Source organism: Vanderwaltozyma polyspora, genomic scaffold, assembly GCF_000150035.1.
Source record: "Vanderwaltozyma polyspora DSM 70294 KpolScaffold1004 genomic scaffold, whole genome shotgun sequence".
In the NCBI taxonomy this organism is placed as follows: Eukaryota; Fungi; Ascomycota; class Saccharomycetes; order Saccharomycetales; family Saccharomycetaceae; genus Vanderwaltozyma; species Vanderwaltozyma polyspora.
This window is the reverse complement of record NW_001834672.1, coordinates 47,922-64,262: the sequence shown is the minus strand read 5'-3', so window position 1 is coordinate 64,262 and position 16,341 is coordinate 47,922. Positions and strand designations below refer to the sequence as shown.

General features: G+C 31.4%; 9 protein-coding genes across 9 annotated transcripts; 4 read left to right on the top strand and 5 right to left on the bottom strand.

Moving 5' to 3' along the window:
• Nucleotides 1-96: 96 nt before the first annotated feature.
• On the top strand, nucleotides 97-735 carry ERV25 (Erv25p; the record flags this gene model as incomplete). Its single annotated transcript, XM_001645465.1, has 1 exon — nucleotides 97-735. One exon carries the CDS (start codon nucleotides 97-99, stop codon nucleotides 733-735), a length of 639 nt encoding a protein of 212 aa, XP_001645515.1.
• Nucleotides 736-995: 260 nt separating this feature from the next.
• RAD33 (Rad33p) lies at nucleotides 996-1,520 on the bottom strand (the record flags this gene model as incomplete). The annotated part of the gene is made up of 1 exon (XM_001645464.1): nucleotides 996-1,520. The coding sequence occupies one exon, from the start codon at nucleotides 1,518-1,520 to the stop codon at nucleotides 996-998; it is 525 nt and encodes a 174-aa protein (XP_001645514.1).
• Nucleotides 1,521-2,399: 879 nt separating this feature from the next.
• On the top strand, nucleotides 2,400-2,795 carry Kpol_1004p29 (uncharacterized protein; the record flags this gene model as incomplete). The annotated part of the gene is made up of 1 exon (XM_001645463.1): nucleotides 2,400-2,795. One exon carries the CDS (start codon nucleotides 2,400-2,402, stop codon nucleotides 2,793-2,795), a length of 396 nt encoding a protein of 131 aa, XP_001645513.1.
• An 800-nt stretch (nucleotides 2,796-3,595) lies between these two features.
• On the top strand, nucleotides 3,596-4,381 carry BNA7 (arylformamidase; the record flags this gene model as incomplete). Its single annotated transcript, XM_001645462.1, has 1 exon — nucleotides 3,596-4,381. The coding sequence occupies one exon, from the start codon at nucleotides 3,596-3,598 to the stop codon at nucleotides 4,379-4,381; it is 786 nt and encodes a 261-aa protein (XP_001645512.1).
• A 160-nt stretch (nucleotides 4,382-4,541) lies between these two features.
• SNX41 (Snx41p) lies at nucleotides 4,542-6,422 on the bottom strand (the record flags this gene model as incomplete). Its single annotated transcript, XM_001645461.1, has 1 exon — nucleotides 4,542-6,422. One exon carries the CDS (start codon nucleotides 6,420-6,422, stop codon nucleotides 4,542-4,544), a length of 1,881 nt encoding a protein of 626 aa, XP_001645511.1.
• Nucleotides 6,423-7,236: 814 nt separating this feature from the next.
• DYN2 (dynein light chain) lies at nucleotides 7,237-7,515 on the top strand (the record flags this gene model as incomplete). The annotated part of the gene is made up of 1 exon (XM_001645460.1): nucleotides 7,237-7,515. The coding sequence occupies one exon, from the start codon at nucleotides 7,237-7,239 to the stop codon at nucleotides 7,513-7,515; it is 279 nt and encodes a 92-aa protein (XP_001645510.1).
• Nucleotides 7,516-7,759: 244 nt separating this feature from the next.
• Kpol_1004p25 (kinesin family protein) lies at nucleotides 7,760-9,280 on the bottom strand (the record flags this gene model as incomplete). The annotated part of the gene is made up of 1 exon (XM_001645459.1): nucleotides 7,760-9,280. One exon carries the CDS (start codon nucleotides 9,278-9,280, stop codon nucleotides 7,760-7,762), a length of 1,521 nt encoding a protein of 506 aa, XP_001645509.1.
• A 454-nt stretch (nucleotides 9,281-9,734) lies between these two features.
• Nucleotides 9,735-11,426, bottom strand: GIT1 (Git1p; the record flags this gene model as incomplete). The annotated part of the gene is made up of 1 exon (XM_001645458.1): nucleotides 9,735-11,426. One exon carries the CDS (start codon nucleotides 11,424-11,426, stop codon nucleotides 9,735-9,737), a length of 1,692 nt encoding a protein of 563 aa, XP_001645508.1.
• Nucleotides 11,427-14,090: 2,664 nt separating this feature from the next.
• On the bottom strand, nucleotides 14,091-15,248 carry ERG6 (sterol 24-C-methyltransferase; the record flags this gene model as incomplete). Its single annotated transcript, XM_001645457.1, has 1 exon — nucleotides 14,091-15,248. One exon carries the CDS (start codon nucleotides 15,246-15,248, stop codon nucleotides 14,091-14,093), a length of 1,158 nt encoding a protein of 385 aa, XP_001645507.1.
• Nucleotides 15,249-16,341: the final 1,093 nt, after the last annotated feature.

Sequence of the window (16,341 nt, the reverse complement as noted above, 5' to 3'; positions counted from 1 at the left end):
AACAATTGACATATTTGATAAAGAATTGATTAAAGTTATATATTTAATTAGTGTCAAGGGCAATTAGATCAGGAGACTTAGAAAAGGTATCTGACGATGTTGAGTAGTAGAGTTTCATTTGTTTTATTTCTGTTCGGTTTGATCTCTCAGATCAATGCTTTGAATTTTGAGATTCCAGCATCTAATAACCCAGAACCTTATTGTGTTCGTGATTTCGTCAGTGAAGGTCAATTAGTTGTTATTACAGCTGAATCAGATGGATCAGTTGGTGATGGTCAAATTTTGAGCATGGTTGTTCGTGATTCTAATGGGAATGAGTACCGTAGAAAGAAGGATTTTGCTGGTGAGGTACGTGTAGCCTTTAATGCACCATCTAGTGTTTCATTCGATGTTTGTTTTGATAATACAGCTCAGGTTCAAGGTAGATCCATGAAGAGATATGTTGAATTGGATATTGAAAGTGGTGCTGAGGCTCGTGATTGGAACAAGATTAGTGCAAGTGAAAAATTAAAGCCAATTGAATTGGAATTACGTAAAATCGAAGAACTTGCTGATGAAGTTGTTGATGAATTGAACTATTTGAAATCAAGAGAAGAAAGATTGAGAGATACCAACGAATCTACTAATGCCAGAGTAAAGAACTTTTCATTTTTAGTCATTACCGTATTGGTATCATTAGGTTTATTCCAAATTAATTACTTGAAGAATTATTTCAAGGCTAAACATATCATTTAGGATACTCGAGGTTCATATGAATTCAGATCAATTAGAGCAAAATATAATAAATGAATAACCGGGGGTTTTCAGAGAATAGCATTACTATCTCCCATTTTATTTTCTCAAAACAAGTAATTCTATTTCTATTAATTAAAATCTTTTTAACAAATATATATATATATAATTATAACTATAATTAAGTAACCCACTGCCTTCAAATATTAATATATATAATTATATATCTAAATGTATCCATCCGTCTTAGTCTTATTTATTAACTAGAAGCTTAAGTATCCAAGTTTACCCAGGATGTATGCTAAATCAATATATGTCATGTAAACTCTACTGCCTGAAGTGGCTACTGACAGCATCTCAACAATGCCTGTTGATTTATCCATCCCTACAGTAGCTGATAATTTTTGAAGGTCTTTAACGCTCAATATATGATTCTTTAATTGGACATTGGGATATTGAATTTCTCTTCCACTTTGTGTGACCAATAGTTTCCAAATTGTGTCAATTGTCTCTTCATTATCCATAAATATTAATATATGAAATGTATGTTGTAGAAGTTTCTCAAAATCAATGACCTCTGTTGATTCAATACAAAGATCTTCTGGTCGTAGTTTAGAGTACAGCTCTTTGGGGAGTTGAAGATCATCGAAGTAGTTATTCAAATCATCTTTTGTCATATCTTTTTCAATACTATATTTTGCAAATGCTTCTAATATCTCATCTTCAATATCCTGTGGAATCGAAGCTTTCATAAACTTTTCCACTTGTTGATACGTCAGTTTGCTCATTATACTTTAATTAGATTCTTGGATTCCAGTAGTATCAATGTGCCCTGTGTATATGATCCAAGAAGCATCAGTCCTTTCTATTTATAAGCTCTAACTGTTGAAATTAAGATCATCAGATGTTATTGAAGTATGATAAATTTATATCCAAGTCATCGCGACTAAAAGATGTTGTTCATTTCAATTTGACCATGTATAAAGAATACAATTTCATCTAGGGATTACGATTAACCAATTTAGCAAGAGTTTCTCGACTCCTGATGGAGTCATACCAAAATTTATTTCAAAAGAATTAACTTTTATTTGATTAATTATGTGATGCCTTCCAAGATATTGATTGATTCAATGGGATGATTCAAAGTAAGGACGTTGACTAGATGGAAACGAAATTCCAGGTCAAAACATATTCTAATATGATGCATTTGGTTTTAGATTCAAATTACTTAAAAATTGATCGTTATAGATCAATTGATCAAGAATTTGCATTTTTTCACTTCATGCTAAATTTCTTCGAGTATTAACCCAATTTACCAACAGAAAAGTAGGATAATGATTGGGAATTGTCATTACTTGTGAATTCGACCATCATCGATCCTTATATAGATACTTGTGATAGTCTATATCAGCGTAATTCAACTATCGTTGACAGTTTCTTGTCTTTATTAACTTCAACCATATTAAAAATATCGTGAAAAAAAATTTTTTGTTATAAGGTACCGTACACTTTTAAATAAGATATTTATACTTTTACAAGTAACTAAAATTGATTTAAGATTAGTTTATTTATTGTAATAAGGAGGTCGATAGGTCAACGATCATTGGATTGGAATTGTCCTTTTAAAAGTATATTGTGTGTGAAATTTTGTTTTGTTTGAATTTGTTATGTCTGTTATAGCTGGGAGTGAAGTAATAACTGCTGCTGATGGCACGAAAACTTTGATAACTTATGTTATTGAAGGTAATGAAAGGTATAAGATTAGTCAGAATTTCAAGGAGATAAATGTTTTGGAAAGAGTAGATCCAGTAGTTGATGCTAGGAAAAAATGGGCTAAGTATGGCGCTGAGGCTAATTCTCCACCAGGTCCAGGTTACGATACTACCAACCCAGGGGAAAATGTTACATTCATTTTATCAAAGAACTGGAGGGAATTGACAGAAATAGAAGAGGCCAATAGACTTAAAAAGAATCCTAAAGTTTATATTTCATGCAGGGCCTGTTCCCAAAACCATTACACTTTTAAATGTCCAACGCTTAATAAGAATGCTTCCCAAAACTGAATGGATTCATTTTAAGATCAGGAAAAAAAATAATTAGAGGATATTTACGTTGGTTAATCTTCTCTAATTTCAGTTCCTTGTTTAAGACCAATGATATGGTATGAATCTGTCGATACTGGTACCTTGAAAGTTCTAGAATGGGGTTTCCTTTCTAAGTTAATTGAATATCGTAAACTTTCTCATCTCACCCCCCTATTCTTTAGGGTCGATACTGAGCCATAGCTAGGACAAGCTATAAATGAATGGAGAAAGTGTTCTAACAGTCTTCTAATCCGAATGAAGTGTAAGTTAGACTTTAGGTTCACATTTAAATTGAATGAAACATATATAATTACAAAGTTTAATCAGTGACGCATTGAAAAAGGGGATACTCAATTAATGAAGCTTCAAAAGTATAAATACATAAATTGAATTGTCAAAATATAGCTAAATCTTTATCAAAATTATTAGTCTACGTTACAGATCATTAGAAGAACAAGGGTATTTTGGTCAAGTTTTGTTGTTTAATGCTAGTATTTTAACGGTGATGATAGCAGATTTATTCAGGATATTATTGATCTCTCTTTAGCCATACCAAAATATACAAATCTAAAATGCCTACTGATATAGATATATATATACCATGATATTAACCATGTGTACTTATTTTAGATTGATCTGTTTAGGTATATTTGTATGTACGTAATTAACAAACTTGATTTTTAATATATTTAGTATTTAATAATCAACTACAAATTTGACTCTGTGTGTTTTACTAAAAAAATGGACTAGTGACTTACGATCTACAAGGTGAACATAAAATGAATGATCCAACTGACACACTTTATCACCAAACTGCTATCCATAAGTTAGCAGAAATTGGTAAAAATTGCAAGCATCTAGGAATCATATTCATTCATGGTGGTGCTTGGGTAGACCCTTTAAATACATCAAATGATTTTAAAGGAATTGCTGGTGAAATCAGTAAAGTGATTGAAAATAACAACACTCAAGGTTTTAATATTTCAATGTTTGGAATTGAATATAGATTATCTCCCAGTGTTAAACACCCAATTCATATAACCGATGTCATCACTAATACATATAAATTAATTAATGAATACAAAATTGACATACTGTATATAGTAGGACATTCTGTAGGAGCAACCCTTGGATTGCAACTTGCAACTGATAATAGAGATTATTTAATTAAGTATTCATCTCAATTGCATTTAATTAGATCAACAATACAAGGTTTGTTCTTGCTAGATGGCATATATTCTCTTCAAGAATTATTGAAAGAATATCCAACTTATGATTCCTTTATCTCTAAGGCTTTTACCAACTATGAACTCGAGTTTCAAGATCCAAAGGAGTATTTAGATAAAGAACAACAATTTATCAAAAATCTCTCTTTTTATATAATACATTCCTTCCAAGATGAACTGTTAACTCTACGTCAAACTGATTATTTAGTTGAATTGCTAAAGGCTAAAGAAATATCATTCAACTTGTCAATATCAGATTATGGACGCCATAATGACGTATATATAAATGATAGAGTCGCAAAATTGATTATCTTTAACATATTATCAAACATCAATTGAGTAGTGTCAGTGGCTCTTAATTACTATATATCTCTTATATTTAATATATATGATGACAATAATAATACAAAAAAGACTTTAATGAAACTTGTATCTATTAAGACAATGCATACTATATAACCTTTATGAAATTGTGTATAAAAAGTATTAATTCTGTTTTCTAAACATCAAATTTGTCGATTGTTAATTTTGCTGTTTTCCAAGCTTTTAAAGATTCTTGAATCCAATGGACTATTGATTTGGTAAAACCTTTTAATATCATATTCCAAGTTGAATCTAAGTACAATGACAAATTTTTTAAACTTGTAGAAGAAGATTTGTTTATTTCTTTCATATCTTTGCCGATCAACTTGTAGCAATCATTTAATTTTTCTATTTCTTTCTTAAGCTGATCAACTTCATCTTGTCTTTCTTCTTCAGATAATAAATGTGGTTCAACCTGGCCCGTTTTAATTGAATTCTTGTATTTCTTTCTTTCCTTATTACCGCTAGATTCAGTACGTGACATGTCTGTATTATTGTTATTTTGCGATGAATCTGCATCCTCCCATGAGATTTCAGAAGAGTTTTGAGCCTTTTTATTGAGTACTACGCTGGACATAGGTAAAGTATCAATACTACTATTATTATTTTTTTTCAATACTTCTTCAATTCTCTTAAGCTGTTGCTCTGTATCCTGTAGTATTTTAATTCTTTTCTCCTTTTTTGCTATTGTTGATCTTATAATATGATATTGAACTTTTTTCATATCCCTAAAACTAATTACCCTTTCAGCATCTTCCAATAAATATAACATTTGTTCTATTGGTTCATCCAACAAAGCTAAAATATTTTCAATAAGTATTTCAGAACTAATATAATTAACATCATATGCATGTCCAATTTTTTCAATACTATTTGACAATAATCTAATCTTATTATCTAGAGCGTTTCTTGATATTGAATTTTCTTCTAAACTTAATCCATTATAGTATGCACCTAATTCTGCTAATGATTTCGATAATAACCTAAAATGGTGTCTGTTCTGAGTAATGCTCTTATGCAAAGTTTGTAAATAAATCTTATATTTACAATAATATGTTTCGAAATCTTTAAACTCTGCTTCAATAGTCTCTTCATCTCCAACAGTAGAATATTTCATTAATTCAACCTTAGAATAAGATAGTGGGACAGGAAGTAATAGGTGTAATGGACTTGGTTTTGTTGGATTTAATGGAGGTGCTAGTAAATTATTTGCAGGTAAAATATTAATTGGAGGTGAAGTCAATACATCTTTCCATGCGTATTCAGGGTTTAAGAATTTTTTAAATACAATATGTTCACGAATTTCTTGAACCAGATAACAATGGTTTAAAAACGTTTGCAACATTCTTTTCCTTTTCCCAATAATCTTTTTATCACTTTCTGCGTTTATTGGGTTCAAAAAGTACTTTATCAAAGGATGTTTCAAAGGGATAGGAGGTATAATGACTGTTGGCAATAGTCTCACTAAAGCTTGTCGTAGGGAGTCAAATTCCGAATAACGTCTTATAACTTCTATTTCATTATAACGAATAGTATAACCAATAGCATGCTTCCCCCAAGGATCTCTGTAATCACCAGCATTAACGATATCTATAGCTGTTAAAGAATCTGTATTTGGGATAGAAATATTAATCATAGACATCGAAAGAGCTACATAAGATTCGAAATTCGAGGGATCAATACTGGAAGTATTATTATTATTATTATTATTATTATTGTTATTATTATTACTATTATTAATATTTAATTTTTTATCATTATCTTTAGGGACATTAATACTTTTTTTATTATTACTTTTATTATTACTATTTCTACTACTCATCCTCGTAGTATCACCATCATCAATATCATCCACTTCACTTTCATCTTCAGGCAGTTGTTCCAATACATTCAAACCATTTTCAATTTCATTTATAGTACCATCATCAGACACTGCAGCAATACCAGAGGCATATAAATGATCAGTGCCTGCAAAAGGATTATTGTTCTCCTCGTCTGAATCACCAAATATATTCATAACAGGATTTAATATCGACCTTGCTTGGCTCAATACTCCCAAAATATCTTAATAAAACTTTAATTATACTAAAACTTCAATTTATTTTAGTTATACTCGAAGACTTCGTTCTTCACAATTTTAGCATTCCTAGTTATTAGCAATAACACTAACCTATCAGTAATCCTTACCAACTCACGATAATGAACAGATTAACGATATTAAAATGATCTTTGTCCTATATATACCCTAGTTGTATATACATAAAACTGATGATAGTTTGTTTAAAAAGTTCAACTTGCTTGAGTTTGTCCCGGTATCCAAATCAATCGATGTTTGTCTCTCTGGTCTAATATATCACAACTCTTTCTAAAATAGATATACCAATTAAGCTGAAACTAATACTTAGTCTCAAGATGATATGTAAATCTGTATAAGTTAGTATTGATAGTTGATGTTTCCGATTTGTTTGGATTGATTCTTCAATTTCCCTTTACATTCTAGAGATTTTATAAGGGTAATAATAAGGGCGCTACCAAAGTGGTGATAATTGGCGAGTATATCAAAATTTAAAGAATTGAAATCTTTTAAAGGTCCAACCAAGTAACTTCCAATGGTTAAAATGGAATTGGAAAAAGGTTACTGGAAGCTTTATTTAACGATATCGTTCCGTATATTACTAGTTCTGTGATTATTTGTGGTTTTTATTGTGGTTTTGAAAAGTTTTAGAGACCAGCGGGAAGAAGAATTTAAGGTGTTATAATATACAACTTCAATTCCTTTTTTTTATTCTTTATTTTGATTATTGCACTAGTTTGAGATTTTATTGAATAAGATGAGTTCTAATTCCAATTTGACCCCAGTTTTGAAGTCGTCAGATATCTCTGATGAAATAAAGGATGAGATCTTCAAGATAAGTTTAGATGCTGTGGAGAAATACCAGCTGGAACGTGATCTTGCCGGAGCTATTAAGAAGCAATTGGATGTTAAATATGGTAATACTTGGCATGTAATTGCCGGTAAAAGTTTTGGAAGTTATGTCACTCATGAAAAGGGCCATTTCATTTACTTTTACATCGGTCCAACTGCCTTCCTGGTGTTCAAGACTGCTTAAGATCTCACAGGAAGTCCCAATTGGGTTTCCTTAATTTTATATGTCTAACCCTCTATTTGAAGAATGCATTTTATTTTATTTTATTTAATTATGGATGTGCATTTATAAGCTATGACACTATTGAACTTATGATAAAAATTCTTTTCAAGATTTATTTTACAACTAAAGAAACAATAAAACAAAAAAAAACGGGGGGAGATTAAATTTGTTATCTCGAATAGAAATAAGAGTTTTTCTATTATTCTTATTTATAAATATCTACTGTAGCTTCGAATTTATCCTTGTTCAATACAAAGTTATTATATAATTTAGCGTCATTTAATTTTAATTGTTCTAATCTACCAATTAATTTTGCATCGATCTTTTTAGGATCTTTTAGTTTAATTTCAATTGCAAGGATAACTTTCATTAATTGAAATTTTTTGATCTCACTATCAATTAATAACTTTCTCATTTCTGATGATAAATTTGCCCTATTAATGAAATTTTTCTCCAAAAATTTATTCTCAAGTTTAAGATTATTTAGGATGTACTGTAATTCTAATGATGAATTTTGATCTTTTTGCAATTTATTAACTTCAATCTCCATTATTCTTAATTGTTTTTGTAAATTATCTAATAATGTTGTATTAGAATATGTATTAATTATTGAATTGGTTTTAATCGTTTGAGCAATGTCTGCATATCTTAAGGTAGACGCAGATTCTTCAAAATTAGTTGGTGAAATACACGCTATAATACACGTTTTACTATTACCACCTAAATTATCTTTTAAAATCCATGTTAATAGTGATTCTCGAAATGGTACAACTATATTATGTGCAGAACTATTACTATTACTATTATATTTCAGTTCTTCTCTTTTCTTCAAACTTGTCAAAACTCTTCTTAGTGTACTTAAAGATTTATTGATGCTGTTTCCTTCTTTTAATCTATCATTATGACAATTCTGAGTGGCAGTAGACCTTTCACTTCCTGCTAAATCAACAAATCTACAAATTGAGTCAGATATTATTGAACTATTGGTATTTAAATCAATGTCTGTTCGTTTTATGGTAATCGAAACAATTGCATGCGATCTACTTGAATTTACATTCATATTAGTCGATCTAGTAGTTCTATTTCTAAATCCCATCTTGACACATTTGATCATTTGATCAATATTACTAACTTCAATTTCAGTGATATTCTCAATATACATGCTTCTATCTCTGTTCTCCCTTACACGGTATTTTGAACAAGATTGGACTTCATTCATCTCTAATAAGTCAATTATCTGTTCATTATAAATTTCAAATATTGAACAAACTACTTTATATTCACTTCTCTGAGACAAATCGCTACTATCCTTAATTTTAATACTTTCAATTTCGTGGAATAAATCTTCACAAAATCTTGGTATTACACCTCTAGTATCATTCTTAGATTCACCCATCATGGTATATGTCTTCCCACTACCTGTTTGTCCATAGGCAAGTATACAGCAATTATAACCATTTAATGCATCCTTGACAAAATGATTTATAGAACCTTTATAAAATTCACTTTGAGAGTTTATCTTACCAAAACCTTCATCAAAGCATTTATCAAATTTAAATATCTTCTCTTCTTTATTCTCAAATGAACTCCTAATAAATGTGGTCTGACGTTTTGGATTAGATGACAGTAATATACTGTCTGTATTAATTACTTTACAAATTGCTCTGTGTCTACGACTTTCATCCCTAGGAGCTACTCTAACATAGACGCTAACTCTATCTGGCATGTCTATTAATACTAATTGGTATTCGGTATAATTACTGTCATCATATTATTAACTGTTTTATATTTTAATTCCTTTCTGTCATCATCATTGTACCTTCTTAAATTCAATTTTGTTCACGAATTTTTAAATGACATTAATTGAAAAATCTATTGAAGTTGCTTCAAAAGCTATTGATTTTAGATTTATATATATGAAATTATAAAATATTTAAAATATTGTTTCTGTATCTAAGTGTATGTTTATATATATATAAGTCATATAATACCATAAAATATCATATAATATCATATAAGGTCCTATTTACTTTTTTGAGTTTTAAATTATTGAATTAGTTTTACAGTCTGATGTTAATGTAAAGTAAAATACATTGATTCTAAGTTTTAAAGTATTAATGTCAGTCATTTGACATTATACTGAAAATGTCTGTTGTAATATTGACTCGAAGAAACTCCTACTATTTTTCCAAATCAGTAGTAGACTCGTCATCAGTGTCATGTGTACCCATGGATGAAACGTCATAGCCTTGACTTTGTAGGTAACTAACGAATTTGGCATCTTCATCAAGGACACTTTGAGGATCTAATGCTGGTAACAAGAAGAAAGCTAAAACAGCAGAGAAGATACACAATGATGAAGAAACGTAGTATGGAGCCTGTAATCCTGATGTGGTGTCAGCACCACCTGCATTATTAATAATGATTGGGAAAATGTAAGTACCTATAAAAGCACCAACTTTACCTATAGCAGCACTGATACCATAGACTTGACCTCTAATTGGAGAAGCATTGGCCTTGGATGCAATACAACCAATATTGTCACCAGCAGAGAATTCACCCAAAGTAATGAAGACACCATAAATGACAACAAAACCTGCGACGTTCTTTTTCAAGTGTTCTAAGGATCCAGCCATAGCAAACCCAATAATTGCTTGAACGATTAATCCAACAGATAAAGTCAATCTGACACCAAAATAGTCAGCGAATAAAGCACCTAAGAATGCACCAGGCAAATAAAATACGTTAAAGACAACGTTCCAACCAAGGGTTTGAGTTAATGGGGGTTCTTTACCGATAATGGCTTCAATGATTAAGGAAGAATAAGTACCAAATGCATAAGTAGAGAAATCATAGACAAACCAAATTAGACCAATAACTAATGTTCTAAACCAGTAAAATTTAAATACTAGCCAGTATGGAGGATGCGAAGCAAATTTTGTCTTTTTGAAACTTTCAGCTTCTTTAAATTTTAATCTCATAAAGAATAATGATATTGGAGGGATTGCACCTAGACCAATAGTTAATCTCCAGACAGGTGACAGGTTATTTTCACCAAATATCCAAACCAAAACCAAAGGAACAAAAGCTGCGACAACGAAACCAAAATCAATCATAAAATTAGTAAACCAAATAAACCATCTATTTCTCTTGTCTGCAGGTAAGGAATTTGCAGCTTCAGCAGCAGCAGGTGAGCTACTACTATATTCACTACCAATTGCGATACCTAAAAAGAATCTATAAGCTGTAATAGCAGCGAATAAACCACCAGGAACTGTGTTTGAAGTACCGACACCCCAAGCACCAGCACATAAGATGGAAAATAAAATCAACATTGAGGTACCCAAAAGCATGGCAAATTTACGACTATAATTATCAGCAAGGTGACCAAAAATTAATTGACCACATACAGTACCTGCAAATGCAATTGAAGAAACATTCTTAATAGCGTTTGAATTTGTATAGCTGTCACCATAGATTCTTTTCAAACATAAAGAGACAGTACCAATTGAAGCATTAATATAACCATCAGAGAATAAACCAGAACCGGAAGTAATTAAAGCCCAATAATTTGGTTTGAATCTTGAATTACTGCCTTTATCAGAATCACATTTTTCTAATACATGTTCTTGATGGTCTAACTTGTCCTTTGTTGAGGAATTTGATTCAGAATAATCTGTACCTTCGTTTCGTAGTTCAATTGTAGTTTCGTAATTATGATTCTCGTCATTATCAATTGAATCATTATTTTTATTTAACAATTGAATTTCTTTACGTGGATTAACGAACAATTGTTCTTTCCATTCTTGGGCTGACAATGGAATGTCTCTAAATACCGGTTTGGATAAGTGTTTCTCGAAAGATGAAGACATGGCGATTAAATGTAACTGAAATATAGGTATTTTGTAATAAGTGAAACAAAAGTTTTTCAATTCAACAAATATTTAAATCCGTATTTTCGTTGACTCTTGATCTGTCTTAGTCTATGAACTTCAGTAACGCTTGCTGGTTTTTTTATTTATGATTGTAAAATAAGTAAGAGAATTAAGATAAGGAACTTCAAATTTATATTAAGATAACAATAGGATTGGGTTTAAATATAATTTAAAAAATGTTCAAAGATAATAATTTGATTTATTAATTAATTGACCATTAATACTAATTAGCATTTATTAGTTTTTAAAAACGAGACACACGATTTGAATAATTACAATTTAAACCACGTTCTCAGGAAAAATGGTAGTATATATAATATACCATTATGTTTTAAAAGACCTTAATTTGAACTGATTGAAAAAAAAACCATAATATACCAATTAATTAGATGATTGGAATATAATTGACAATCGACTAGTTAAAATCAAGAGGTTTGATTACAATTACAAAAAACATCATGCATAGATAAAAAGAAAAAAAATTATTGCCTAATAGAAAGGTGTTGTTGGTTGCTAGATAGTCAATGATCAATTGGACTATAATGAACAATGTAAATTGTTAAATTCTAATTTCAATGAGAACCTCATCCCATCTAATTGTATTGAATTCAAATATATTAATTAACAAGAAGGCTATTATGACGTCATTTTTAAAAAATTTATATCAAAAATCATATAGAAACTCTAGATAGTTCGAATTCGAAACTGAAAAGAATAAGACCTTGTTGAGAATCACCAGAAGTTTTACAGTAGTGTTTACTGTCATTAAACCGATCGAACTGAATGGTAGTTCAGTGCTGCTTATCTGTATAAACTTAATTATTGTTTAATTTGGTATAGGAGTTAGATTGATTTTAGCAGTACCATCACTGCATTGCAATATTCAAACTTCTCTCATCCCACCCAACCACCCACATCTTGGTCATAAGAGAAACAGAAACAGGGAAAGCATAAGCACAGCAGCTCCTCTTGTCACTGAAGTTATGGGTTAACAACAAGCCAATCGTTATACCCATAAGGTATAGTACCTAGTATATAATGCATTACGTTTTACAGTTGGATAGAAATTTCGAGAGGAATAAGATCATTTCAACAACCATCACATTACCTTGTACGTATACTAAGCAATGCTATTATCTTTTGTTATATCATCTTATAATGCTGTAGGTATAGTGTAGTATATTCCAGAAAGAATGAAATGAAGTGTATTAACTTTAAGAGGAACACTGGTTCCGTACTTCTCTGTCTTTGTTCTTACTGCTATACAAGAACAAGAGAAATGAGTAGTTGGGTTAACCTCTTGTAATGAATGAGTGGGAAAAGAGCAATCAATATTAATTTCAGTAAACCCATGTCATATTTTTAAGTTGTACTCTTCGTACTGCTACTGCTACTGCAACTGCAACTGCAACTGCAACAACTATAACTATAACTATCTTCCCCATCTGGCTAAACGTGTTGGTCATGTTGCTGTTGCTATTGCGGTTGTTGCTGGCTGGTTGGTACAGATGGGAACAGATGCAACCAGCCAACCGACGTTAGCAGAAAAGACTGAAAAAACTTTTCAATCCCTCTAGTCTTGTACCGATTTGTCTTTATGGACATGATCCTGAAGTAACCGACCGAAAGATTCTCTCTTCTCTACTTTCCATCCTCTTCAGTTTTCGAAACAGACTAATTAGTTTATGTAAAGCTTTTGTTATGGTTACGGTATATGCAACCATTAGAAGATATCTTTAGTTGTTTTAAAAAAAATTTATCAAAGGGAACTAAAATTTATTGGTTATGTAGACTAAAGAGACACATCGGCCAATATATTCTCTATCCATAGCATTGCACATGCTCTGAAGCATATTATATAGTAATGTATAAACAATATGGTCAATATATTCAAATTTACAATATTTCGAGAATTTATGATTGGGCTAGCTCTCTTTAGCCTTACGCCTTAAAATAAGCAATACTATATACATTTTAATTATGTAAAGGTTTGAGGTTTGCTTGCATAACTAGAGGTTCCTAATCCCTTAATTGTGAAATTACATTTATATGTGTCTCCTTGCATGTGGCTTGATATTGAACAATGACTCTACCTGCCTCATAAATTAACTGAGCTTCATTTTAATCGCTCTCCTTTACTGTAATTGTTTGAGGATTACACGTTCTTGTTAAGATAACTAACCACAACAGTTCGATCAAAAAAAAAATACCATCTTCCCACGTTTAAAGGTGAACGTTTCTAGTCAATTTTTAGCCCATTCACTCATTTATTACTGTCAAGACCAATTGTGTATAATAGTATTCTACTTTATTGTATCCTTATTTTATCTTATATTATTTGGTTTCATGTTCATTAACTATACATTAGTATACAGAATGGATTATGTTACTACAACATCGATCTATATAAATGAAATGGAAGTAAAACAAATTTAAGAGCTGAAGAATAGTTTATGAAAAATGTCATTGAGGTTGAATGAGATTAGCGATATCAAACAAATGGTTGGATATAAATAATAATAATTAGTTCGTAGTATCTGTAATGAAAAATAAAAAACAAGCCAGTATAATATGGTAGTTATTTCATTTTACGGATTACGATTATTTCTTGGAAGACTTTGGTTCTTCGACTAATGGCTTTCTTGCAACGAATAACATCATTGGAGTGAATAACTTAGATTCACCACCAGCAACTAAACCAACAGCAGCTTCTTCCAAGGCGGTAACGACTTTAGAAGAACCTTCTGGAGCTAAACCGATTCTTTCCATGGTAGAAACCATTATATTAGTGAATTTTCTACCAATGTGAGAAGTTCTGAAGAAAGTACCAATATCAGATAGAGTTTGGACGTATCTCCAGTCACCAGTCAATGGGTAATACCAAGGAACTTCATCATCCTGATCAGCCAAATCTTCATCGACAATGATATCAAAACCGACGTTTTTCAAAGCATCTCTTGCTACTTGACATTCAAACATCTTTGGGATACCGTCACCTAATTCAATTTCATAAGCAATTTTTCTATGTTCTGGGTTAGATGCATCATATTTATCAGTCATGACCCATTCGTAAACGGCGAAAACACCACCTGGTTTCAAAACTTTAAAAATTTCACCATAGACACCTTCCAATTTTGGAGCATGGCAAGTAGCTTCGATAGCATAAACTTTATCAAAAGTGTTTGGTTCAAAATCCATATTCATAAAATCACCTTTAACAAAATCCAATTGATCTTGTAAGTTATATTTCTTTGAATAATAGTTTGCCTTGGCGATTTGGTAATCATTATTATTTAAACCAATGACGTTACAACCGGTGAATCTTGCAATTTCTCTTGCTGGACCACCGACACCACAACCTACATCCAATACAAGATCACCTTTTTCAATACCAGCCATGTAAGCTAAATAATGTTCGTGTCTTGCAACAGCAGAAGCAAAAGTTTCACCTTTGTAAAATCTAGAGAAATGGAAAGAAGAACCCCAACCGTATTCATAGAAATCAGTTACGACGTTGTAATAAGAATGAGTTGATTCATTGTAATCTTCCAAACGTTTTTCTTCAGAGGTTTCGTCTGTTCTACCATCCCAATGTTTCAAATATTTAGCAACGGCTTCCTTTTGAGCAGATCTGTTCTTTGATATTAAAGCAGAAATACCAGTCTTGCTACCAATGTCATCACCGTGCAATTCTTTTGTGAATTGAGCTTGTCTTTTCCTCAATTCAGCAGAATCACTTTCATTAATTTTGGAACTCATAGTTGAATATAGGTATTGAGTTTAAGTGAAATTGTTGAAATGTGTGTCAAACTGGGTATGAGAGGTAAAAGAGAAGCCAAGAACCAAAGAAAAAAAGTATACAAGAATATATGAATCACGATAGCAGCAGTAAGAATGAATCAATTGACATACATATAAATATATATATATATATTTATATTATGATATGGATGAATATGATAATTGCGTTTAGAGAATCTTGATACAAAATTTCGAAACTAGTTAAACAGTGGGCAGATGGAAGAGAGAGAGACATACACACACAGGCAGACAAGAATCGTAATAGAGAGAGAGAGTGAAAAAAAAATTTATTATCAAGAACACCAATCGATCACTAAGAATCACAGAGAGAGAGGTATAGTGACGGGACAATGAATTGATAGAGAGGGCATTAAGTGTGTAGATAATAAATAGTATTTCTGAAGCATATAGGAGCACCAAAGCGAGGCAGAGAGAAGCAAAAGATACGAGAGAAACTGATGCAATTGTTCGGAACCAAGAGAGCTCATCGATGAGGAAACCCAAACTGAAGTGATGCGATTGAATAGAAGAAGTGAAGTGAAGTGAAATAAAGTGAAATAAACAAATATTGAGTTAACCTACATTAAATTGAACCAAACTGAACCAAACTGAAACCAGATAACTGCTGCAAGTAACAAACAACACTGTCATCACCACCATGATGAGCAAGACAGTGCCTTGCTTAACTTCTCTCATAGTGAAAAATTTTTTTTTCATCCCAATGCACTGCACTGACAAGAAAAAAGAGAACGCAAACGAGACGGCGTTCGAAAGTGGATGGGGGACGTATACGAGAGAGATGGGAAACCAGTTCGAAAGCAGTTTGTATCTCTGGAAGACAGCAAGAGACCAAGAGACCAAGAGACCAAGAGAGAAGGCATCCTTCCATTCGATTAGAACAAAGTTAAATAAAAAGAGTGAGATAGCTCAAAACCAACAGCCCATTGGGATTTATAGATCTTGCAATGCGTTGTATGTTTGTAAGTGAAAGTGTGAGTGTCATGTGCTCTACCATCAACTAAAACGAGTAATCTGGTCACGTATCTGTCCG